This window comes from Mustela nigripes, chromosome 16, assembly GCF_022355385.1.
Source record: "Mustela nigripes isolate SB6536 chromosome 16, MUSNIG.SB6536, whole genome shotgun sequence".
Taxonomy (NCBI): Eukaryota; Metazoa; Chordata; class Mammalia; order Carnivora; family Mustelidae; genus Mustela; species Mustela nigripes.
In genome coordinates this window covers 17,793,820-17,809,823 of record NC_081572.1, presented here as the reverse complement: position 1 = coordinate 17,809,823, position 16,004 = coordinate 17,793,820, and the positions used below count along the sequence as shown (strand labels likewise).

At 51.6% G+C, this 16,004-nt stretch overlaps 2 protein-coding genes across 4 annotated transcripts in view; one reads left to right on the top strand and one right to left on the bottom strand.

Annotated features, from left to right (window-relative positions):
• The first annotated feature begins 1,207 nt into the window (after positions 1-1,207).
• HIGD1B (HIG1 hypoxia inducible domain family member 1B) lies at positions 1,208-8,226 on the top strand. Of its 3 annotated transcripts, XM_059380727.1 has the most exons (5): positions 1,208-1,796; positions 4,775-4,875; positions 6,493-6,642; positions 7,247-7,381; positions 8,013-8,226. In XM_059380727.1, the coding sequence occupies exons 3-5, from the start codon at positions 6,543-6,545 to the stop codon at positions 8,075-8,077; spliced, it is 300 nt and encodes a 99-aa protein (XP_059236710.1). In that variant the 5' UTR covers positions 1,208-1,796; positions 4,775-4,875; positions 6,493-6,542; the 3' UTR covers positions 8,078-8,226. The 3 variants fall into 3 exon arrangements, with proteins under 3 accessions (XP_059236710.1, XP_059236709.1, XP_059236711.1); XM_059380726.1 differs by lacking the exons at positions 1,208-1,796; positions 4,775-4,875 and adding an exon at positions 5,212-5,640 and having other exon boundaries at positions 8,013-8,217; XM_059380728.1 differs by lacking the exons at positions 1,208-1,796; positions 4,775-4,875 and adding an exon at positions 5,681-6,404.
• Positions 8,227-8,627: 401 nt separating this feature from the next.
• Positions 8,628-16,004, bottom strand: part of EFTUD2 (elongation factor Tu GTP binding domain containing 2) — a 41,037-nt gene continuing 33,660 nt past the window's right edge. The window contains exons 17-28 of the mRNA XM_059380725.1: positions 15,024-15,135; positions 14,514-14,654; positions 13,780-13,881; positions 12,774-12,856; positions 11,961-12,047; positions 11,673-11,799; positions 11,388-11,475; positions 10,588-10,706; positions 10,341-10,435; positions 9,687-9,840; positions 9,432-9,539; positions 8,628-9,094 (exon numbers count right to left, since the gene is read on the bottom strand). Coding sequence (XP_059236708.1) covers positions 8,999-9,094; positions 9,432-9,539; positions 9,687-9,840; positions 10,341-10,435; positions 10,588-10,706; positions 11,388-11,475; positions 11,673-11,799; positions 11,961-12,047; positions 12,774-12,856; positions 13,780-13,881; positions 14,514-14,654; positions 15,024-15,135 — 1,312 coding nt within the window. The 3' untranslated portion in view covers positions 8,628-8,998. The remainder of the gene's footprint in view (positions 9,095-9,431; positions 9,540-9,686; positions 9,841-10,340; positions 10,436-10,587; positions 10,707-11,387; positions 11,476-11,672; positions 11,800-11,960; positions 12,048-12,773; positions 12,857-13,779; positions 13,882-14,513; positions 14,655-15,023; positions 15,136-16,004) is intronic.

The following is a 16,004-nucleotide window of genomic DNA, read 5'->3' as shown; positions in this document are numbered from 1 at the left end:
CCTCTGCCTTTGGCCAGGTCATGATCTCAGGGTCCTGGGATCGAGCCCCATATCGGATTCTCTGCTCAGCGGGGAGCCTGCTTTCCTCCCTCTCTCTACCTGCCTCTCTGCCTACTTGTGATCTCTGTCTGTCAAATAAATAAATAGAATCTTTAAAAAAAAAAAAAGATGGTTTTATTAAAGCACCGGGGACTGGACTGTGGGCGGAAAGAGCGGTGCAGGAGTTGTGAGGAGCAATTGATGAAGTACTTGGAGTTGGGGGAGGTAAGGGAAAAGGGAGGTTTTCAGAAGAATTTTCATATGCTAAAGAGGACCTACCAGGTGCTGGAGGCTTTGCCCTTGTCGAGCTAAGGTTGTTTTCCCCTCTAGCAAGGCATTAACATTAAGACAGTTGGGAGCTTCCTGGAGGAAGTTATACTTTGCCTGCCTCAAGTATGGGTCAACGGGCTGCACATATAAAAACATTTAATTTTATCTACAGTTCCTTCTGGAAGCTAGGTTATTGATAAGAATGCTTTTTCCCTGTAAATCACTAAGACTATTGTAAAGGGAGGGAAACTCGGTCTTGAAGGAGTGTAACCTCTATAGAAGGATTCGTCGTGGGGAGCCATTTGTTTTTCATTCTCTTAGCTGTAGGGCTGAGGAATGTCACATAGATCCCACCTGGGTGGGGGAGGAGGTCACCGCGTGTCAGCTTGTGCTGTGTCTTCAGCTTGCCTTCTGTTCCCTCGTCAACCAGGGTCTAGAGCAGAACGGCAACCGCTACAATGTGAGTTCCCTGAAGGGAGGGCCACTGGCTCTCAGCTTCTAGAGCAGAGCACACCACATAGTAGGTGCTTAGCAAGTACAAGCAGAGTGAATGAGTGACTGAGCGCTTGCCCTGGCTAGCGCAAAAAGACAGGCTACCCGAGGGCAGAAAAAGAGCCCCAGCTTCAAACAGGGAAGGGGTCTGGTTTCCAAGCCTCTGGCAGAGAGTGGTGGAGGCGGGTGTTGTGAGAACCGCATCACTTTTTATTCACATGGGGCCCAGGCAGGAAAGGATCAAAACCCAGTTTGAGAACTTGAGAGTCACCCTGGGGCTCTGTGGTTTGGGAACTGCAGGGTCAACTTGAAGACTGCAGTGTGTGTCACTATTTCCATTACACATTTTCCAGGGTCCCCACTTGGCTGATAAACTCAAGAGTAGATTGCTGTGTCCTGGGGGATGGGAGCAAAGGCTCAGAGAGGTAGGATTTTCCGAAAGCTGCCTGCTGGCAACGGGAAGCCCTGTGGGCCCCAGACAGGCTGGGTAGTGAGGAAGCTTCCTGTTAAACCAGGTCTTGATTGCATGTGCTGGGGGTGGGGGGTTGTGAGGATGAGTAGCACACCCTTCTCCCCAGAATCCCCGGCAGTTTCAGTTGACTTATAGGACACATTATATTATTTCTCCCTGCCTCCAGGGATGGTGGGTGAAGCACATTTTTTTGTTGTAAAAAATTTTTTTGAATGTGTTTGTACAGATAGAAAGATTAGAAAGAACAGTAGGATGACCCCCTTCCCCCCTCCCATTCCCCCCCTCTCCCCCGTGCTTCCTTGAGCCCAGTTAGCAGTTCCTGTGTACTAAGGCAGAATTTTAAATTACGGTCGATTTACTTGCAAATGAGGGATAGGTGAAGTGTTTGCGGGAGATAGGGGTGGGGAGAAGCATCTGGGAGAGGACCGGTTCTGGTACCACCCACCAGGCGAGGACTTCTGGATGCACCTAGATCGCAGTGTGCTGGCTCAGGAACCACCCTGCGTTGGTGAGAAGTGGTGCGGTAGGTGCAGTCTTTGAATTTCTGGAAGTTCTCTCTGCCCAGCTGTTTGTACTTGTTTACTTATATAGCTACGATGGTGGGTGGTGGGAGAAAGTGATGGTGAAATATACATGAAGTCCCATTATTATTTGCTATGTTAATTTTCCACTGTCAGCTGGTCTATAGTGGTTAATATTATTGGTTGGATAGCTTGGCCATTTACCTGCTGTGCGATCTGGCCTTAACCTTTCTGAGCCGTGGTTTCTTCATCTGTAAAATGGGGACGAGATCCATCTGTTGGGGGCTGTTGTGAGGATGAAGTAAAATACGTGAAGTGCCTAAATCTTGTAGGCTCCAAAGGCATTAGTCCTTCCAGTGCTCTTCAGTGGAAGCCAGGTAATTTGGGTATTCAAAAGTACCCAACACAAGGATCTTAGCAAAACATTCAAATCTCTGACACATCCATTCATCATCTGAGACAGGTGTGCTCAAAATTGGTCCTTCACAAGAAGTGATCCTACATCGTCAGCACTACTACAGCCGGAGGCAGCCTTCCAATCACTACCATCCACACCCTCTTAGCAGCTTTTTAAATGTGTGAGTAGTCTCCCCAGAAAGATTGGTGGTAACAAAGGCACTTTCCTGGCCCCAGGCCTGTGGCTCTTGGGGCTGTCCTTGGACAAATACTGCAAGGTCCTTTGAACTCCCTGCCTGCTTTTAGGGGAGGGGATGTCACCCCAGGCACTTTCTGGAGAGGCTGCCTCCCCCTAGCCCTATTATCTGGAAACTTCCAGCCTGCTCCTGTTCCCCCCCACTCCCAGCACCTCAAACCCCGAGACACTACTATATATGGCCTCGTGTTTTCTCTCCTGTGATTTCCCCCAGCCCTTCAGCCTGGGTCCTCCGCATTCCAATCCCAATTCAAGCATCTTCTGTTCCTTGTCCAGTTCATTCTTCAGCATCCCCTCACTCACAGCACTCCTTAGTTCAAGGTGAAAGAGTTGCTGGCCCTCCTTTCCCTGTCTGGTCCCTCAGCTCCCTTGGGCTATATATAGCATAGCAAATGTCTTAATTCACGCAGCACTTAAAGTCTTAGCCACCCGCCTCTCAACACAATAGGGAGAACAACCCTGAAGCTTCCAGTTAAGGTAAGGAAGGCCAAGAAAGAAAAGAAGGTTGGGGAGGGACAAGCGTATGCTGAATTGGGACCACCCGGAACGTGGCAACCTTTCCATCTGTTGTTAGGGACTTTCCACTTCTCCCCCAGCCTGCTCCCTCTATCCTGATGCTTGCTCATTCTGGAGGAATAGGAGCAGGCCGTGTGCAGGGGGATTCTAAAAATCATTTTATTTAACTCTTACAATAATCCTAGGGGTAGATGCTACCTCCATTCTCCATTTTACAGATGACGGCATAGACTCAAAAGACAGTGGCAAAAGACCAAGTATTCAGAGAGTGGTCATTCAAGCAGCTGACTGATCCCATGTCTGCTTGTGGCCTACGCTCCAGATCCATTAAGTCTGTCTGCATCACTCAATTAGACCCTTTTAAATTAGAATTTCTATGAGTGTGACATGACCTGGAAGGAAAAAAGGTTTACTAAGTAAATTAAATGTAGAAATGCTTAAAGAAATAATTACTGAAGACTTGGCATAGTAACAAAAATGTTATCATAATTTATCTTAGTGGTACTCTACAGAAGTCTGTTCTTTGAAGTTTTAGTGTGCTCTCAGAAGTAAAAAGCAATTTTATTTCCTCTGTTTCAAGAGCTTCCCTCCGGTTTACAATCCTTCTCCCATTAGTCCAGAGCAGTGAGATTTGATTTTAGGAACAGTTATTAGTCTGGCTGTTTTTTTTTCTGTCACTTACTGTGACCTGGTGCAAGACCTTTTACCCAAGCCTCAGTTTTTCATCCGTGAAATGGGAATAATAGTACCCACCTTAACAGAATTGTGAGGATTAAATAAAATAACCTACTTAAGGGGCGCCTGGGTGGCTCAGTGGTTTGGGCTGCTGCCTTCGGCTCAGGTCATGATCTCAGGGTGCGGGGATCGAGCCCCGCATCGGGCTCTCTGCTCCGCAGGAAGCCAGCTTCCCACCCCCTCCGCTTCTCTCTCTCTGCCTGCCTCTCTGCCTACTTGTGATCTCTGTCTGTCAAATAAATAAATAAAATCTTTTAAAAAAATAACCTACTTAAAGCAATGAGCACATTTCTGGCCTTGTAGGTGCTCAGAAAATCATAGCAAACATGTGTATTCTTCTTCTTCTTTTTTTTTAAATTTTTATTTATTTATTTGACAGACAGAGATCACAAGTAGGCAGAGAAGCAGGCTCCCTGCTGAGCAGAGAGCCCGATGCGGGGCTCGATCCCAGGACCCTGGGATCATGACCTGAGCCCAAGGGAGAGGCTTTAATCCACTGAGCCACCCAGGCGACCCATGTGTTTTATTCTTTTCTCAATCCTGGGCTGAGAGGCTCCAGGAGCATCAACAGAAGCCCAGCAAGAAGGGAGACCCTCTCAAGGAAGTTGAACTTTGCTCTCCACAGCTTGGCCCCTGTTCTCCAAAGAGCATGAAGTCGATCCTGATTCTTGCTCTGTCTCATCCAGGAAGTTCCATCCCTCTGCCTCTGGCCCAGACCATCCGTCTCTTGAGAATTCAGGCCACCGCTGGGACCGGGAGAGGCGGCCCGGGAGAGTGTGTGTGAATGACTGGAAGGAGAGTTCCCAGGGACGCTGGGGATACGTGAAGGCCCTGGGGAGCTGCTGTGACCCTGGGTCTTTTCCTAGAGCAGTGAGTGCTTGGGGAGAGAAAAGAAAGACTTCAGCTGCTGGACAGATATCCAGGGCTGAAAAGCCCCTTTTGGACAGACACGTAGGGCTGAGGATCTAGGGCAGGAGCAAAGGCCTGGGATGGAGTGGGACTCTCCATAGTGTACTTCAATCTTTGTCCACTTGCTTATGAACAAGAAGGTTCTTTTCTCCTCTTCTCTGAATCCAGGGTGCCACAACTGATCAGCAGTCCTAAGCTTCAGCCTGGATGGAGGGTCTTTGCTTGGTCAGCCTGTGGGAAGCGGACTACAAGGACAAAGCCTGGAGACGGTCAGACCTAGATTCAGATCCTGACATGGCCAAGGGTGCTATGCACTCTTGGATAAGTCTCTGAGCCTCTCAGAAGCTCAGTTCCTGGTCTGTGAATAAACTACTACTTACCGTACAGAACAGTTGGGAGGCCTGCAATGTAAGCACCTCAAACAAAGTAGATGATAACGCAGGTCGTTGTCATCTCTGTCCCGAGGGAGTATGAGTGAGCATCTCAGCCCCGTGGGCAGTCCAAGGAGCCCTGGAGACGTGAGGAAGTCCTAGTGGTCATACCCTGGATGAATCTGCTTGATCTAAAAAGCCTCCTTTGGAAGGATCAAGACAACGATTGGGATTGGGGGCGTTTTATTTACATCCCACATTGTTCGTGTTTGAAGCAGTGTAGCTTGCAGTAGAACCAAGGATCTCTATCGTTTCTCGCCTCTGTGTTTCCAGCTCTGTTCTCCGTAGCAAGTCCCTGTCTGATCCAGCCCCTTACTGCCATGGGAATTAACAGACTGAATCTAGTTAAGGGCTCCCACCATCTATCTTTCATTACTTTCCAGCGCTTGGAGCTGCGGCCTGGAACTCAGCAAATGGGGGGTTAAGACTGATGCCCTGGCCTATCTCCTCCCCTCTCCATTCCTGACTTCAAAGTCCCCATTAAAGCTTGCTTCCCTGACCCCACAGTGGCAGCTCCATCATCGGCTCCTGGCCGGTTCAAAAACAACAGATGCTGAGCCCTGGCCGGGCTGCTCGCATTCTACTTTCTAGCCATCTCCTAGGGTAAGCACCAGCATGCTGAGAACTTGTGGGGCCGACAGTCCTTGCTCCTCCAGGAGAGAAGAGGCAACTAGGAATGGAGGCCACCTCCCGCAGGGAGGCGGTCTCATGGTCAGACCTAGAAGGCACCTCACAGGCAGAAGCCCTGGTCTGTGGACCAGCACTCTGCGACTCCGTCTAGTTTATGATCAGGGAAAATGTTTACTGGGGTTAGCAAGTAGAGCAATAGGGGTCACCTGCCCAGGGAGGGAGGCAGGGGTTCGGCAATGGCAAAGAACTTGGCAAGAGATGGAAATGGGAGCAGTTCAGGGACCAGAATTAGTTCCATTAGTACTAATGTCCAAAATCTATGCTAAATTATTCACAAATCAATGTCCACTCATTTTAGTCTTTGGCTCTGGTGATTCAGTAACCAGGGCTCTAACACTGGGATGACTCTGGCTCCCTGGGGCCAGATCCCGTTCTGTAGCTCCCTCAGGAACAACCCTCAGATTCAAGGCCAGTGGGGGTCCCAAGGCTCAAGGCCTGTTCCTCCCACCCTCATCTGCGGATTTTTCCAGCTGCTTTTCTTGACCCAAGGATCACATAGGGATACAAATGGAAGTCTGGGGACGGGAGGGGAGAGCAGGGAAAAGAGTGAAGTCAGAATGAGCAGAGGAAGAGGCCTATGTTAGAAAGAAGGGATGGGAGAAACGGTACTAGTGGTCCAGCCTTCTGACACAGGAGACTTGGGACATCTTTTCAAGTAGCGGCTGTGTTGGGGCATGGTAAGAGAGGGTCTTAGCGGGCAACTCCCTCCTTTATAGCGTAGACTGAGGAGAATCAGAGTTCTTATTATGGGGTTCCTCTTTCTAGGACTGGGCTGAAGCCTCGGAGACCCAGCTGAAAACCCTGGGACCAGGATCATGTCTGCAAACAAAGGCTGGTGGGCACCACCTGAGGGCGAAGACAGTGTGTCTCAGAAGTTCCTGAGGAAGACCAGGGAGTCTCCGCTGGTGCCTGTCGGTGAGTAGGAAAGTAAGGGAAGAGGGCAAGGAGGGGCCTGCCCTCAGAGAATGGCCTCCTGGTCTTTTCAAATGAAGCAGAGAACTCAAGTGTTCTGCCCACAGAGCACTCAACAGCCAGGAGAGGAGTGAACCAGCAGCAAAGGTGCCAAGGAACAAAGGGACATGCCCGACAAGGAAATGAGGGAGCCTGGACAGGTGGAGGCGGTGGCCAACTGAGGGCTTGGGGTGCAGGGAAACGTGGGGCATCGACACAGCGTCAGGAGAGGAAGGAGCCGCTCGGGGTCTCCCAGGCCTTCCTTCCTCAGGGTCTTGAGAGCAGGAAAGCGGCTGTGGGAGCCAATAGTGGTTGGAGAAGGGCCCGGGCAGAGCCAGTGGGGGGAGGTGGTTCAGGGTGGGTGACACTGGAGGGAAGCAGCCACTCCGAAAACACCACGGAGTGGAAACAACTCAATATTCAGATGACGGTCCCCCTCTCCCTCCATGAAGTGGCAGGAAAGCTGGGGTTTATTCCAGATGCCCAGGTTGCCTAGGGAGGGGGTTGCTCATCAGGGGAGGCATGCCAGTGGTGACTGAGGCCCAATGGTCATGTTCTCTGCCTACAGGCTTAGGATGCTGCCTGGCAGTGGCAGCCTACCGGATTTATCGGCTGAAGGCACGTGGTTCCACCAAGATGTCCATACACCTGATTCACACCCGCGTGGCAGCGCAGGCCTGTGCCGTGGGTGCGGTCATGCTAGGTGAGTGGCTGCTGAATAGAGGGTCTCAGAATAGAGCTGATTAGGCAAAATCTGGCTGTGAGTCCGGACAGTTAAGCGATTATGATTTTAGTCCCTGTTCCCTATACTGGGCTCCACAGCAAGTCTTGGGTGAAGTCCTCAACCCAAGCCATCTCAGGGTTCCCTGTTTTATCTCCCATCCCAGGGCCTGTGGGGGTGGTGCTCCATTGGTTTCGGGACAGTCGGTTCTAGAGATGAGAAATATCACAGAGCAGAACATATGCTGAACTTCTCTTCCTCTCTGGGTCAAGAGGCAGACACTCCGGACTAGCTGTGTGACAGTGGACAAACCCCCTTCTCTGAGCCTCGGTTGCCCTGACAGGATGATGAGCACCCTGGCTGGCCCACCTCGCAGGCTGCTGTGAGGCGTCCCAGACAGGGGATCTGCGTGGAAGTGCTCTGTGAACTGCCAGCGGGGTGTTTCCCTAGGCCCTGTGGCCGGGCGCTGGCAGCAGCTATTGAGACCTAGAGCAACAAGACGAGCAGGGAAGCTGGACTCTCAGGGGAATGGCTGGAGTCAGACTCCTGGGCGAGCCAGAGGATGGGTACAGGGTTCGGTGTTATGGGACGTTTCCCCTTCTCCCTCCCGCAGGTGCTGTGTACACGATGTACAGAGACTACATCAAGAGATCAGCACAGGACCCCGGGGAGAAGTAGGACTCCTGTAGGGCCTGGGGCAGTCAGAGCCTCGTCCATCAATCCCTGGTACGTTCCTAATAAAGCAGTTTTGAAGAAAATCAAGTCTCTTCTTCACATGGGGGATAGTAGAGTAAGGGACCGATAGCAGTGTGTGTCTGTGTGTCTGTGTGTGTGTGGTTTAGAGAAAGGTTTAGAAGTTGGAGTCCTGGACTGAAGCCCCCAGCCCCAGGGGCAAGGGAGATTCTCCAGGGGCAAGAGCCTCTGGTCCCAGAAGCCTGACACCTCCCAAGCCAGCCCAGGTCCTACCCAGAAGGAAAGTAAAGAGGCAAGTGCGGGAAGGGGAAGGGCAGAGGTAAGGAAGTGGCCTCGACATCCATGGGAGCACTGCATCGAGAGACCGGCATCCTTCCCAGCACAGGCTGCTGCCCAGGGCATCCAGGCAGGAAGACTGCAGCTGGGAGAAGAGCCATAGGAGACGACATATATTCAGAACCCAAGTGGCAGGACCACACTGTGCTGGAGGGAAGGGGATGGGGGTGAAGATGAAAGGAACAGAGCAAGGCAGAGGTCAGAATGTTCTGTTCACTTAAAAACCATGTCTAAGGTCAAACTTTAAAAAAAAAAAAACAACAAAAAACATTCCATGAAAATCCTGAAGACAGGGCCCCCTGGGGTTAAACACTTCATCCCCTTCTCCCTCCCGCAGTCCAAGCTCCGCTCTGGTCCCTGGGCATGGAGCCAGGCAGAGGCTGCAGAGGAACTGGGAGGCCAGATACTTCTTCCTTCCTGGGACTCTGGGTCGGAGGGTTTGGGGTGGTTAAAAACGGCTACAGCAGCTCTCTGACGCTGACAATGTGGAGTCCGGGTCCGCCAGGTCCCAGCTTCAAGTGCAGGACACAGCCTGCTGCAGGGAGCAGGGGCCGCTGGAAGCCCCAGCACTCACATGGGGTAGTTGAGCACAACATCCTGCTTGGCGAGCTCCAGCAACATGGGGTCATCGAAGAACTTGCTGATGCTTACGTCCTCGCTCAGGCCCTGCAAGAGTGGGGGCGATGCAGGGAAGAGCCCGTGTGGTGGCCGACAGAGCTGAAGGCCATCTGAGACCCGTGCTGGGGGTGGGAGTGTGTGCTGGTGTGGGAGAACTGGGCCAGCTATTTCAGGAATCGCCAATGGGAAAAGGTGCTCCCCTGCCAGCCGGACTGGGCCCTGGGTCTGGAGGCTGGAGGGCTGTACAGACCACCTCTCTGCACTGTGCAGTGAACTGCTCCCACTCTTTAGGAAAAAGTTCCCAAAGGAAGAAATGAAAAGAGATCCAACCCCTGCCAAGAGCCCCGGGGAATGAGGGCTGGCCATGGGCCGGAGGGACGCATACCTTCCTGCGACGGGTTTTGATCATGAATTCCCGGGCCAGGTGAGGAGCAGGTTGTGGCTCCAGCGGGCGGATGACAATGCTCTTGTCCAGAGGATCACCGGGCACAATCTGGAAGGTAAAGTGGTTTCAGGAGGTCTACAACTCTTGTCTAAGATGTTAGAAATCTCACTTGGGGCTTGGAAGGGGAACAGGCCAGAGGGGACTGGCCTTGAACAGGTGGGAGGCCACGCTGGCCAGCCTGCACCGTTTTCTCACCTGCCAATGGTGGAAGACAGACAAGGAAAAGGCTTGCCCTTGGGTGTGAGTCCGCAGATCAGTCTCAAAGCCAAAAGAATCAATGGCGGGGATGAAAGCTTTGATGGTGTAGAGAGGGGAGCCTGGGATGGGTGCATCCTGAGTCACATGCCCCCTGCGACAGAAAAAGAAAGGCTGAGTCCCTTGTCCTACGGAGACCAAAAGCAAAGAAAGAATCTGGCCCCAAATGTATCACAACACAGAGTTCCCATCAAAGAAAGAATAACCACAATCATGCTATAGTGGGTGGAAAAGGCTTGAGGCCCTCAGTGTCCTTTCCTGTGGCTGTCAAAGGGGGCAGTGACCGCTAGGCGAGAGTGGAAACACTGACGAGACAAGGTCCTACAGACTTTCCCCCCACTGACACATTTCAGTACTTTCCCCAAGGGCTCTCCAAGGAGAGGGGACCCAAGAAGGAATCTCAACATTTTTATCTGTGGTGAAGCTGGGGATTGCCTTAAATCTTTCCCACTTCCTTCTGAAAAACCAGCTCAGTGGGTTTTTAGGAACAGAGACTGTGCAGGAGGCCCATCTGCTTCCCCACAGGAGCCCGGTAACTTCTTGCTGTGCTCCTGCTCTCTGCACCCTCCCTGACAGGCCATCCCGGTGACTCGCCTGCGCCTGGCCAGGACGGTGTACACAGCGGAGACACAATCCGCAGGGGCCTGGACCTCCACAAAGTAGTAAGGCTCCATCAGACGAGGAGTGGCCTGCAGTGGGACAAGAAAGGCTTCCTCAGCTTGGGGAAGGCTGGGGACCAAGGATCCGGGCAAAGAAAAGACTGGAAGGGCCGTAGTCTTGATGCCCCCAAAGCTTGGACTTCTACCTAATGCCCCGCACCAGGTCAGCGCCATCCACTCACCATGAGGAAGGCAGAATAGACGACTCTCCTTGCCGTGGGGATGATTTGGCCCCCGCCCCGGTGCAGGGGCTCTTGGGCAACCACTGCATCCAGGATCTTAAACTTGACATTTCGAATCACTGAAACGGAGATGGGGGAGCTGCTGAGCGAGGAGCAGTTGTGGTACTCGTCAAGGGCCCAAGAGCAGAGCAGCCAGGAGCCTCTAGCAGCGTGGCAGCTGGCTTGAGGCCACACAATCACCCTGCAGATGGGCGTTCTGATAGGGTACCAAGGCCTACAGCAGAGCACAGAGGTGAAGCACACATTCTTCGTGTTTGTTTCAGATCATGCTCAAGAATCATAAAGCCTTCCTAAAAGTTTATGTGTTTTTCTTGCTGTTTAATTGTTTTGGATAAAGGATTTAATCATTTTGGATAATTGTTTTGGAAAAATGTTTGTTTTTGGATAAAGAGTAAGTTCGAGGAATTGCACATTGCTTCCCACTAAATCCAATCCTGGTCTATAAACCACTCTGATCCCACCTCCCACCTGATACCCCTCCTCGAACACATTCCTTCTCAGGACTGGAGAGCAAATGTCAGTCTAGGAGTAACTTCATTTCCACAATGTCCCAAGCAATAGCACTAGGACGGGGAAGGAGGAGGAGAGAGGATGCTGCCCCAGGACGGGGGCTGGCCCTGTGTGTCCTGAGCTGCTTCTCCTGCCAGGGCCCATAGATGAGCCCAACTCACCTCAAATACCCAGGCACGAGGCCTCTGGAGGGCTGGGGCAGGGGAGGCCGAGGCTCGGGTGGAACTTACGCTCATCACAGAGGGGTCCCTCTCGGGTTCCCCACTGGAAACCTTGAACGATACTGTCCTTCACTGAGCCAAGAAGAGCCTTGTCCACCTGCACAGAACATGAGGGCATGCATGAGCAGTGACCCCGGCAACAACGAGAGTTTAGGGGGAAGAGAAGGTAGGTATACTGGTAAGAAGATTCACCAGAAGCCACAAAACACTTCGGGGAAAAGAATTACACTTTGTAGTTTCTTCCACTCAACAGCAAAGAAACCACCCCAATGGCTCCCACCAGCTCTGCTGTACCTCAGAGGGCAGGGTATCATCCACCAGGATGTTGGGGCCGGTGGCATCAGGGCCAAAAGCCCAGATGGAACGTGCAGCCAGCAGATCCCAATCGTACTTGGTCTGGAAGAATTCTCCGAGTTTCTTCCTGGGGGGAAGAAGGAGACAATGAAGGCATCTGGCAGCTCTGTTGATTCCTGCCTGCTGGGGTCACAGTTCGATTCCTGGGACAGGTGGCGTTAGAGACTGGGTGGGCAGGCTGTGGCGCCTCCTCTCCTTTCAGCCTGGGAACCACAGCCACGTTCTCACCTGTTCCACGTGATCTGGACCACCTCGTTCTCTATGTCCTCGGCAAGGCCCTTCTCAAGGGGCTCAGCAATCATGGTGATCTTGTTCCTAGTAATAACGGACACAGGTAATGATAAAGATCAGCAGGACTTGCAGAAGGGGCATTCCTAAGAAAAGGCTGGCAAGGCAGTGACACCAGTAGAAGCCAGAGGGCTAGAGTAGAGCAAAAAGGGTTCATCTTCTGTTTTCTTTCATTCAAATCTATCATTCAGTGCAGCAGGTGGCTCTTAATCTCAGGCGTGTGACTTTGAGCCCCATGCTGGGTGCAGAGATCACTTAAAAATAGAATCTTAAAAAACCAAGAAACAGTGGAGCTGCTGCTAGGGCAAAATTTTAAGATGATCATATTATACAGAAAGACAAGGCCACTCATTCTTGGGGTACCTCCAGCAAAGAACACCACAGCATCATGTCTACAGGCCTAAGGGATGAGAGTGCTGGGGTAAAATTCAAGCATCCTAAGACCTCATCCCAAGGCTTGGGGGTCTCTTTCTCCACAGTGCTTGTGATTAAGGTGGAGAGGCGTGGGGAAAGGAAAGTGTCCCCTGTCCGTCCTAGGGGCACTCGGACCCACCAGCTCAGATTTTTTTTTTAAGATTATTTTTTTTATTTATTCGACAGATCACAAGTAGGCAGAGAGAGGAGGAAGGAGGCTCCCTGCTGAGCAGAGAGCCCAATGTGGGGCTCCATCCCAGGACCCCAAGACCATGACCTGAGCTGAAGGCAGAGGCTTTAACCCACTGAGCCACCCAGGAGTGCCCCTCCCCAGCTCACTTCTTATTGGGTGTTTCAGCAAAGCACTTGAGTGAAGATGTTTCCACTACCGTCTCACAAAATGTGACAACAGGGTCAGCCACCTGGGGAACAGAATAAATTGTTAGGCAAGGTCCCAATTTGTTGGAAGGACAACCTTGTGCCAAAGGGAATTCTGAGGTCTGCTTGGCACCACCTCTGCAACAACACTCCGTTCTCAATCAGCGTCGGCAACAAGCCCCACAGCTGGCGCAAATTGCAGACCGGCACTAAGCAGCCTGAGAAAACCTAGCAGACTGTGGAGTTTGTGTTCCTCAGCCAAGGGTAAGTGTGAGTTGAACCTGGGCATAAATGATAGTCCCTCAAGGTGTCTTCCAACATCCGTTCAGCCAACCCCCCCCCCACTGCTCACTGAACATCGTGTGGCTTTGTCACTGTGGGCACTAGGGACAGCCTGGTAGGTCCTGTTCCACTCTCCCAGAAGCTCCCACAGGGCTGGCTACTGGGAACCCAGTGTCTTCCAGAGCACCCATCCTCGGCACATCAGGAGAAGCGCTTAAGACAGGTACATGAGGGCACCCGCCCCCACCACCACAGGGGCTGGGAGAAAACACGTTTACCAAAAAGGCACACTTGAACTGAGGGGCTATATCATGACCTGAGAGCAAACTCAGGAGGGCCAGTCCTCACTCCCTGAAACCATCCACTGAGCCCTCACTGCCAAAGATGGGTTGTGTAACTGTTTTTTTAACAGAAGACCAAGAATCACTTTGGCTTGGGAGCTTTGACTTTAAACGTATGACACTGAGAATAACCCTGTAGAAAGGGCCAAACCAGATCTCAAATACCTTCCCATATAGGGAGCAACAGGTCATGCTCTTCCCAAACACATCTCCTCCCCTAGAAACCCCCTCTTTACGCAGGCCTTCCAGGCGAATCAAGGGTTTGGATACTTATAAAATCAATCTGGAGCCATGAGTCAAGCTCCTGGCCAGGCAGGCGCTCAAGAAAGAGGACGCCAACTTACCTTGATGTCGATCTCTGAGTACATCTTCCGCAAGTCGTGCATCACACAGTCCAGGTAGAGCTCCCCGGTACCCAGAATCACATGCTCCCCGGACTCTTCCACCTGAAATGCAACAGCCCTGGGGGTCATAGCCTGGACCTCTTGTGCCAGCCACAACAGCTAGCAACAGAAGCAACGCGACGAGCCCAGGAGGCGGTGCTTGAACCCAGTCTCAGCGAGCCATTGCTCAGCCTCAGTTCTAGCCTCTTCAAGAAGGACCAGTGGGGAGCAGGGGCCTATGGGTTAATTCTCAAGACACTTGGACCATTCAGCATAGTGCTGCTAGGCATAAGGTCACTGACTTATTCCCGTCACAACCATTTAGGGAACACTCTGCCCTATGTCTAAGGACATAAGCTGACCCCTCAGCCCCAGCCAGCTACTCAGAGAAGTACGCCAGAAGGCTCAGGAATGCAGAAGGATCAAAATGACTCACTTTTTCCTCTATATTTTCTGGACACATACCCAGGACACATCTCTTTCCCATACCGTGGGCTATGAACACACACACGTGCATTCTCACCCTCTCCCCAACATGTCCTGCTTTGAGATGACAGCAGCAGATGGGAACATCTGCTCCTGACGCAGGCTGCTGGAAGGGGATCAGACACCCCTGGTGGACATGAAGCCGTGGGCAGCACCGACCCGTTGGCTGGGCAGTGGGGCCTGGCAGCTCATGCACGCCCTGAGCGTACCTTGGTGGTGAGGGATGGATAGCTCTTGTTGACCTTGCGCAGACCGTCCAGCATCTTGGGCAGCTCTGAGGGGTTGACCGGTTCCACAGCAATCTTGATAACAGACGTGGTGTTGAACTTCAAAGGCCGGAAAATCTGAGCCTGAAATTCAAAATGCAGAAGAATGAGGGCACCTGGCCTGAGTGGGCACCAGAGGTGCAGAGGTCAGAGAGGAGCAGACCACCCCACCAGGAACCATTGTGCTGCTTAGAGTTACTCCTGCGCATTCTGGCAGAAAAAAGAGGGAAAGATAAAGGAACTCCCCGTAGTTCCTAGCCTCTGAGCAGAGTACAGGGAGAATCAAGCAGGGTCAGATGTAGAACACTGAGCCTTGCCGGGGCCCAGGACCAGGAAGTAGCCATGACTGCGGGTTAGTACCCCGTAAGTTCTGCTGCTGGTTGTTCATGGGTGGTACGGCTCCATGTGACCCTCTAGCTTAAATAAATCCAGCTGCCTTTTCAAAAACTCTACCTCCTCATTGCCTCGAGGTTCAGTTATGGTCGCTGTCTTCACAATTGGTTGATCAACACCTTCGATCAGAACCCAGTTGCCAGCAGGAACACGGTTCACCTCAATGTGGTACCTGGAGCAACAGAGAAGCGAAATAAGGAGGGGTGCCAGGCACTGAGCCAGGCGCAGGGGTGAAGCAGACAGACACATTCCAGTAGGGGAGGGACACAATAAACAACCAATCATAAAACCTCACATATGTATAGGTGACACCTTGTCAATGCAGAGGTTAGGGGTGCCACCGCCCTCCGAGTTGAAACTCCACGTGTATGTGCTGACTTTTCCCAAAACTTAACTACTAACAGCCTACTGTTGGCTATGATAACATAATCGAGTAACACATATTCTGTGTGTTATATGTATTCTACACTGTATTCTTATAATAAACTAAAGAAAAAAGAAAATACTAAGTTAAGTCCTAAACAAGAGAAAATATGTTTATAGTACTATAGCATACTTATTGAAAAAAACAAAAGCAAAACAAAAACAAAAAAACAAAAACCCACATTAAAGTGGACCCATGTAGTTCAAATCTGTGTTGTTCAAGGGTCAAGTGGAGTTACCAACAGATTAGCACATGAGAGAAAGCCTGTGGTACTATAAGAGGACTATAGGAAAACCCAGTTCCAGTTAGTACTAGTGGTAAGCAAGGCACTGGCCAAGGGGTACAAGGTAAAGACATGCCAAAAGCGTCACAGAAGATACTGTAACTATCTTGGCTCATCAGTCTTCTACCTTCTTGGGAGTGGGAATGGGTGGGCCTGGAGGGGACGGGGGCTGTCGGCAAGGTGCGGCAGCGGTGTCAGGAACAGGACTGCCTCCGCTCTGCTTGCTAGCTGAGAAGCCAAACTTAGGAACTCACAAGCAGCCCAGAGGCTCAAGCTAAGTCTGATTCTGCAGATGGGGGAGCTACAAGGGATCCAGCAAAATCTTCTTAGTCAA